At 40.5% G+C, this 9,190-nt stretch overlaps 1 protein-coding gene across 1 annotated transcript in view; it reads right to left on the reverse strand.

Annotated features, from left to right (window-relative positions):
- The window catches only part of LUZP4 (leucine zipper protein 4), a 46,623-nt gene that overhangs the window by 23,590 nt on the left and 13,843 nt on the right, over positions 1 to 9,190 (reverse strand). Inside the window, 3 exon segments of the mRNA XM_014582869.1 lie at positions 302 to 326; positions 1,095 to 1,210; positions 4,274 to 4,405. Coding sequence (XP_014438355.1) covers positions 302 to 326; positions 1,095 to 1,210; positions 4,274 to 4,405 — 273 coding nt within the window.

The following is a 9,190-nucleotide window of genomic DNA, read 5'->3' on the forward strand; positions in this document are numbered from 1 at the left end:
TTTGGAGAGGTTTTTGCTATAGGGCATGTGCACTCAACAGAAAGACAGAGAGACAGAAAGTGAGAAATCACCCCCCAGGGAGGATGGCCACACCACAATCCCTTCTCCTCCATTCTCCTCTCAGGATCTTCGGCATGCACGCACACACACCAGTGTAAGTTTAAGCTACTGGATCCGGGACTAGAACCACTGTCGACTACATGGGAGTCTAGCAACATAGCCATTACTCCATCTCCTAGTCCCCTTAATTATATTTCATATATTTCATACCTATTCATTCTCAAGGCTACTGTGACTTTACTTATACTATAAGCTAAGGTTGAAGGCTGTATGAGGACAGAATGAGAATTGGACAAATCATAATACCCAACCATCAATTTTGGCATTTTATAAATTCATAATCTCTAGTGCAGATTGAAAATATCAAGAATCAGATGTTTATTAAAAGACTTGCACAGTAAAAATCAACTAAGGAATATTGAATTTATGTCCAAGGCCCCATAGAGGAATACTAAGGAAGAATCTCTGCTTTCCACAAAATTAAAATAATCCTTAATATTAAGAAATACATTAGGGGGGAATCAGCAGTTAGCGTAATGGCTATGTCGCTGGACTCCCACGTAGTCGACCGCGGTTCGTGTCCCGGACCCGGTGGCTTAAAACTCATGCCGGGCGCGTGTGCGTGCATGCCCAAGATCCTGAGAGGAGAATGGAGGAGAAGGGATTGTGGCGTGACCATCCCCCCTGGGGGGTGATTTCTCGCTTTCTGTCTCTATGTCTCTCTCTGTCTGTCTGGCAAGCGCACGCGCCCTACAGTGAAAAATCTCTCCAAAAAAAAAAAAATACATTAGGGACCAGCAGGTGATATGGTGGTTAAGGTGCTGGACTCCCAACATAGCTGACTGAGGTTTATGTCCAGACCCAGTGGCTTGTTTTCTCATTTTCTCTTTCTCTCTGTCTCTTTCTCATTAGCACATGTGCCCTAGAGCAAATAATAATAATAATAATTAATAAAATTAAATAGATCTTAGTAAAAAAGAAATACATTAAATTTAGGACTTTTTTATATTGGTTAATTTCTGATATTTATTTACCTGCTTAGGTAAATGCTGACTGTTAAAAGGACTTTGTCCAGATTCAAATCCAGAAGGCTTTTGACATGTTTTTTCATGATTTCTGTCCTTGGAGTTGTTTCTGAATCTTGAGTAACCTCTGAAAAAATAATCATTTTCTGTATTTCCCATCAGTAGATTCAATATATTGTTCAGAAATAATATCTATGATCACATGTATTAAATCTTTGCATTGGGTTTTACAAAACTTTTTATATTCATTATTCTGATATCACTTGAGAGTCTCACTGAATTCTACGATAGTCTCTGTCATGCTATTTCTATTTGGATACCTTAATAGGCAGTCTTCTCATTGTATAATACCTCAAAAAATTTTTTTACATCTTTGCCAGAGGGTGCATGTGCTCACTTGACAGAGACGGAGAGAGAAGGAAAGTTGAGAAAGCACCCCCCCATAAAGAATGGTCTATGCTGAAATCTCTTCTCCATTTTTCCCTTCTTTTAGCATTTTGGGCATGCCCACACATGTGCTCAGCATGTTTCTCAAGTCGCTGGTCCAGAACTTGAACCACAGAGTCAGCAATGTGGGATCTAGCCATCTTAATCACCATGCCACAGGCTGGCCCCTCAAATTTGTTTTCATATCCCACCAAAGTTGGGAAATATTATCTAAAATTGATGTAAAGAATACTCCAACATTAAACGGAGAGATGGAAAGAAATTTTCTGCTTTGCTTCAGTCATGTAGATAGGTACCTCAGTTGCCTACTTTGCTTTGGATATAAAGACAGCTTAAAAACAATCAAAGAATATAGATCATAAGGTTCACAAAGATCAACTTTATGTTTGATTAAGAGCATTGGGAATGGGACCTCACACCATTCTTAGCTACTTTACCCCTATAATAAGGACCATCTCTCTTTTCTAGGAAGAGGCTGAGGGCCAGCCTCAGAGTATGGCGATTAAGCACTGCACAGATAAAGCCAAATCCCATTTGACCAACTAGGGTTCAAGTCCTGACCATGGCGGATTGAAAACATACCAGGCATGTGTGTGTTCCCAGGACTCTGACAGGATGGAGAATTGGAGGAAAAAGGATTGCACTGTGACCAGGCCCTACTGTGGGGTGCTTTTTCTCCCTCATTCATGTGCATGTACCCTCTGGCATTCAAAGAACAGGCTAAAGAACCTGTAGGTGGTGTAGTGGTTAAGGCACTGGACTCCCACATGGCCAGGCACAGTTCAAGTCCCAGACCTGGCAGCCTCACTTCTTCACTTTCCCTTTCTTTCTCTCTCTGGTCAAATTTAAAAAATAATAAATCCAATTCAATTAAATTAAATAATTCTAACTCTCCCCCTCAAAACCAGGCTGAGCCACTGAAAAATTAAAACAAGGACTACAATGAACCTGGGTAGTCAACCGGCAGGGTATTAGCATATGCTCAATGTCAGGATGGTGCAAACCTGTTGACTAGATCAGGGAAACCCTTAACTGTTGAAAAGACTTATTTACTATGGCAATCTACAGTGCATTCATATATATGTACACTACACTTACCAATGTGGTTAGGGAAATAGAGGACATTCTTCAAATTCTAAACTTCTACATTTGCCTTGAAATAGTCATTTTATCAAAATGTGGATGTCAGGGGGTTGAATGGCAGTACAGCAGTAAAATGTGATGCTCTGAGAGGCTGAACCACATGGAAAAATTCTGAGTTTGTGTCTAGAGTCCTGCCTGAGTATGCTGGGCATGTGAATGTCCGTGACTTAAGATTGGCTGAGGCTGCATGTGGATCATGGCATCAAGGGGTACTCTCTCTCTCTCTCTCTCTCTCTCTCTCTCTATTTTTCTCATTCCTGGAAGAAATAAAACTAAAAAAAAAAAAAATGCAGATACCAAAGTGCCCAGTTTATAGTCTATGCTCTTGTATTGGCTTTTAAAAGTGGAACTGGGCCAAACAGCCAGGCTTGTAAACATGTACAAAACATTTCTCAGTCCATATGTTTACTTTTCTCATCCTGTCCTCCCTTAGGGAAGTAATCAACATACATTAAAAAATATATTTTTAGCCAGCAGATGGAATAGTGGTTTAGGTGCTGGACTCATACATGGTCAACTGCAGTTCAAGTCCTGGACCCAGCACCTTGAAGCTCATACTGGGGGCATATGCATGCATGCCCAAAATCCTGAGAGGAGAATGGAGGAGAAGGGATTGAGCCATGACAATTCCCCCAGGAGGTGAGCACACATGCCCTATAGCAAAAATCTCTCAAAAAGGAAAAAAGATTTTTTTGTTTAATTTGACACAGTAAAAATTCCTTTTTAGAGAGATTTTTGCAATAGGGCTCATGTGCTTGCCAGAGAGACAGAGACACCCAGTATGAGTTTCAAACCACCAGGTCTGGGATTCGAACTACAGCATAAATTCCTTTTTTTTAAGAATTCATTTATTGGGACCAGCAGGTGGTGTGGTGGTTGAAGTGCTGGACACTCCCACATGGCCGACCACATTTCAAGTCCTGGATCTGGTGACTTGCTTTCTTGCTCCTCTCTCTTTGTCCCTCTCTAGTCAAATTAAATAAATGAATGAATCAATAAAATTAAATAATTATTTTTAAAAAGAATTAATTTATTTAATTTTTATTATTATTATTTTTTGAGAAGTTTTTGCTATAGGGCATGTGCGCTTGCCAAAAAAAGAGAGACAGAAAGCGATAAATCACCCCCCAAAGGGGGTGGTCATGCCACAGTCACTTCTCCTCCATTCTCCTCTCAGAATCTTGGGCATGCACACACAAGCGCCCGGCATGAGTTTAAGCCACCCGTTCCGGGATTTGAACCGTGGTCGACTACATGGAAGTCCAACGACATAGCCATTACGCCAACTGCTGGTCCCTATTATGATTTTTTTAAATTTTACCAGAGAGAGAGAGAAAGTGAGAAAGCAAGCTGCCAGGTCTGGGACTCAAACCACGGTTGGCTGTGTAGGAGTCCAGTGCTCCAACCACTATGCCACCTGCTGGCCCCACAGCATAAATTCTAACCAACCCTGTATGAGTCCATATCCAGGAAAAATGAAACAAGCAACATAACGCAACTTTAGAACAATAGTACAGGTTCTTGAATTTGCTTACCTAGCTACTCATGAATATTTCAGTCCCTTCTTACCAGTGATGATTTTATTTAGTATACTTTACCTCTCTCCCGGTGATGCTTATGAGCATTTGATCGCTGTTTTGAAGCTGAGTTCTTTTTCTTATGGTTCCCTCTCCCTTTCTTTCTTTCTTCAGTTGTTTCACTTTCTATCTTTTTAAGGATTATAATGTCATCTGTATTAGAAAATACATAAAAAGAAAATAGGAAAAGCCAAATAGTAACATGGCTCACGCAAACGATCTATATTCTACTTCATCATATTTCAAAGCATTGAAAACATTAGCAGCCATGACAAATGATAATATAATAACAGTGAATTTGTAAAATCATAACATAGTATTTTAGGGTTAGTTTACTGGAGCAATAAAGAGAAATTGTGTTAAACATATTTATGACAACTTTACTTATGCAAAACCAAAATACTTTCATAATGTGATAACTTAAAGGGGAGATCATGTAAATAAATAATTTTACTAAATAGCATTTGAGTTTCTTACTAACATAGAACAATAGTGTCAACTTTGATTCTCTGCTAAAGCTAGACACTTACTCTAGTATGCTTTTTCTCTAAGTGACAAAGTAAGAAAGGAAGTGAGGAAGTAAAGTAATAAAATAGTGAAGGAAATACACAAGAAATAGCATAGAGGTAAATAATCCAGTAGCAAGAGGCAACTTTGTAGTCAGTCATATTTTTATGTATTCAGGTAGAGAGCACTTAATTACATGGCATGATTCGAAGAATTGGAAGACAGATTCAATGACTTACTCTAAAACATATCTCCTAATATTTGAAAGGAAAGGTCTACAGGTAGGATGTCTATCAGTAGAAGAAAGCTTACTTAAGTCAAAGCATCTTTAGATATAAGTACAAACTGGGACCAGCAGTTAGAGTAATAGCTATGTCGCTGGACTCCCACGTAGTCCACTGCGGTTGGAGTCCCGGACCAGGTGGCTTAAACTCACGCCGGGCACATGTGCGTGCGTGCCCATGATCCCGAGAGGAGAACGGAGAAGGGATTGCGGCATGGCCATCAGCCCCCCAAGGGATTGCGGCGTGACCATCCCCCCTGGGGGGTGATTTCTCGCTTTCTGTTTCTCTGTCTCTCTCTATCTGGTCAGCGCACGCGCCCTGTAGCAAAAACCTCTCCAAAAAAAATAGAAATGAGTACAAACTGGGGCCAGCAGGTGGCGTGGTGGCTAAGGTGCTGGATACTCCAACGTGGTTGACCACTGTTTTGAGTCCCAGACCTGGTGACTCATTTTCTCACTTTCCTTCTCTCTGTGTGTCTGTCTTTCTCTGGTCAAATTGAAGGACCAGAGCAAAACCAGAGCGACTCCATTTTGTCCCACGACTCCATTTTGCCCCACCTTACTGAGGGATGGCACCATTTCAAAAAGGTGAGCTGGACATGTAGAAAAAAAGTCATGAGACCATCACCCTACCGGGACTAACCAATGAAAGAAATAAAGGAGATATCGGAAACCTAAAGTAACTTTTTGCCTAACTCAAGGGCTTAATAACCAATCAACCAGAGACAGCTACATTCCCTGTAATCTATAACCAATGTATTGTCTTCTGAGTGCATTCCTCAGCACCACTCGACCTCCCCCACAACAGCCAAATAAAAACCCAGCCCAACTAACCCCGCTATTGCTGTATCTTGAGGGTTGGGGGCCCTGGCTTGAGCCTGAATAAAAGGACCCTTGTGTGTTTACATTGGAATGGCACCCTGGTGGTCTTTTAGGAACTTCGCGACCAGGGCACTACAAAATGAAAATAAATTAATGAATAAATAAAATTAAATAAATAATAATTCTTAAAAAGAAAGAAGCATAAGCTAGGCACCTAGAAAGAGCTAGAGATACTAGAAGAAAGGAGAGATTTGAAAAAGGTTATAAAATAGGCAGTTGGTTGACAAAGAGTAACCACTCCTTTATTGTTTGCTTTTAAGAAAAACTTTTATTTTGGGCCGGCAGGTGGTTTGGTGGTTAAGGGTGCTGGACTCCCACATGGCCGACTGTGGTTCAAGTCCCCAACCTGGCGACTTGCTTTCTCACTTTCCTTCTCTTTCTGATTCTGTCTGGTAAGTGCATGTTCCTGAATGAATAAAGTTAAATAAAATAATTTTAAAAAATCCTTTTATTTATTTCTTCCATGTAAGAGAGAGAGAGAGAGCACAAGAGGGAGGGACAAGCACCCACAACAGGGTCTTCACACCATGTTCCACCCCAGCCTTAGCCAGCCTGGATCACTGGAAAATGCACATGCCTGTACAGAGAGACTATGGGATGGGAACCCAGGAATTTTCCGTATGGGTCTAGCACTGCCTTATTGCTGTGCCACCTTCTAGACCCCCTTTATTATTTTGTTTATTACTAGTTCAGCCTCAAGTCTCAAAATATCTGATTCTAATTTTCTTTGAAATGGCTGACAACTACAAATGTAAAAGTCAGAGCAAAGATGAACAATTGAGTACTGTTTCTTTTCTTTTCTTCTCTCTCTCTCTCTCTTTATTTACAGAGAACATGTGTACTTGCCAGAGAGAAAGAAAGAGAGGAAAGAAATCATCCTCCATGGAGAATGATCATGCTGCAATCCCTCCTCCATTTCTCCATTTGACGATTTTGGGCATGTATATACATGCACCCGCATTATTTCTCAAGCTGCTGGTCCAGGTTTTGGAATGGTGTGCAGTCAGCCATATGGGATCAAGTCATCTTAACTGCCACACCATAGACCTTTTTTTTTTTTTTTAGTTGAGTCTAAGATTCCTACCACTACATTATACTTCCTCCCTCAAAAGCTTAGTTATCCTAAGAATTAGAACAGCTTTCACTCAGGCTAGTGGTCATTCATTTGAATGTGGTATTCCTATTAAAATAATATTTTTGTTTTAATACTGTTTGAAATTAACTGGAAAATACCATTTTTTTGAGAGATTTTTGCTATAGGGCACGTGTGCTCAACAGAAACACAGAGAGAGACAGAAAGCAAGAAGTCACGCACACACACCTCGCCCCAGGGTGATGGCCATGCTGCAATCCCTTCTCCATTTTCCTCTCAGGATCTTGGGCACACACGCACATGCACCTGGCGTGAGTTTAAGCCACTAGGTCCAGGACTCAAACCGCAGTCGACTACATGGGAGCCCAGTGACACAGCCATTAATTACGTCAGCTGCTGGTCCCAATATCAAGTTTTAAGGTACCAGCATAGGGAGAACATTCAAGTAGTGTAGTAACAACCTTCTAACGCAGTACCCAAACAACTACTTTGCCCTTTCCTCTTGATTTCTTTCGCCTAAGATTTGGTATGAAACTATTATTAGGCTTGTTCTGAACAATATAGTACTATGCAGGAAAGCTATAGCATGGCTTTAAATCCTGTCAGTGCTCTCCTTTACCCAAGATGACTTAAATTGTTTGAAGTTTCAATCAAGCCACCCTGCAATTCACATTATCCTTTTTATAGAAGCAAAATATATTAAATGACTCCAGAAATGCCTAGAGTCCTCTTCCCCTATAGTCAAATCCTTATCAGTTTATTTTTTATTTTATTCTCTTTTTTTTAAAGATTTTTTGCCATAGGGCATGTAGACTGCAGGAGAGAGACAGAGAGAGAGAAAGTGAGAATTCACCCCCTGGGGGATGTCCACACCACAATTCCATCTCCTCCATTCTTTGCTTAGGATTTTTGGTGCACATACACACGCACCTGGCCTATTTCCCAAGGTTCCAGGTCCAGGAATTGAACTATGGAGTCAGTCATGTGCGATCAAATGCCTCAACCACCACTCCACTTGCTGACCTTTATCAGTTTGTTTTTTTGCTTACACACAATATTATAAAGATGACTTCAGTCTTAGTGTTATTCTTACAGAACCATATTAGTTCCATAGGATATTTTTAATCCTTTCCTTTTTGACATATTACCATATAAAAGCATCTTCCCATTTCAGACCAACCCAAATAACACATGACTCCCTGCTACTATCAATGAACAAACATCAGAGAAAAAGTGGTGAATAATAGTAGTATTACAGAAAGCAGAATATTGTGCATTTCATATGAGACAAGCTTTGTATAGAAATGTCTGGTAGAATTATTACCAAGCAGGCTTTACAGAGTTGGCTGTCATAGTTCATGTTCAACAAATGGATCTAAGTTTTATATCTGCTACCTGGCCAACAGTATATTTTGACTCATAGTAATTGTTTTAGAAGAGAGAGTCCAAAAATATACTGTAGTACCAGTCCAAATTTTACAATAGGGAGAATCTGTGAGTCAAAATCAGATTATTTTCCCATTTATTTAGCCTTACTCAAGGTTATCCATTACCTTGACTACAAAGGATTTTGTTATGGTGTTGAGATTTTGCTTTTATACAAAATGGTCACCGCTCTCACCCAATTTAGATTCATATGTGATAGTACTAATTTCTCTTTAAAATGTATATATTCCTGGGACCAGCAGTTAGCGTAATGCTGTGTCGCTGGACTCCCACGTAGTCGACCACGGTTCGAGTCCCGGACCTGGTGGCTTAAACTCATGCCGGGCACATGTGTGTGTGTGTGCCCAAGATCCCAAGAGGAGAATGGAGGAGAAGGGATTGCGGCATGGCTATCCCCCCCTGGGGTGTGATTTCTCGCTTTCTGTCTCTCTGTCTCTCTCTGTCTGTCTGGCGAGCGCACGTGCCTTATAGCAAAAACCTCTCCAAAAAAAGAAAAAATAAATAAAATGTCAATATTCCTGTGATAAAGATTTAGATGTAGTGACTACACTCATAGATGCTATATAAAATTCATTATACTAGGGCCAACAGGTGGCATGGTGGTTAAGGCGCTGGACGCTCACATGGCTGCTGACCACAGTTTTTCTTTTTTTGGAGAGGTTTTCGCTATAGGGCGCGTGAGCTCGCCAGACAGACAGAGAGACATAGAGACAGAAAGCAAGAAATC

This window comes from Tupaia chinensis, unplaced genomic scaffold (assembly GCF_000334495.1).
Source record: "Tupaia chinensis unplaced genomic scaffold, TupChi_1.0 Scaffold143886_1, whole genome shotgun sequence".
Classification (NCBI taxonomy): Eukaryota; Metazoa; Chordata; class Mammalia; order Scandentia; family Tupaiidae; genus Tupaia; species Tupaia belangeri.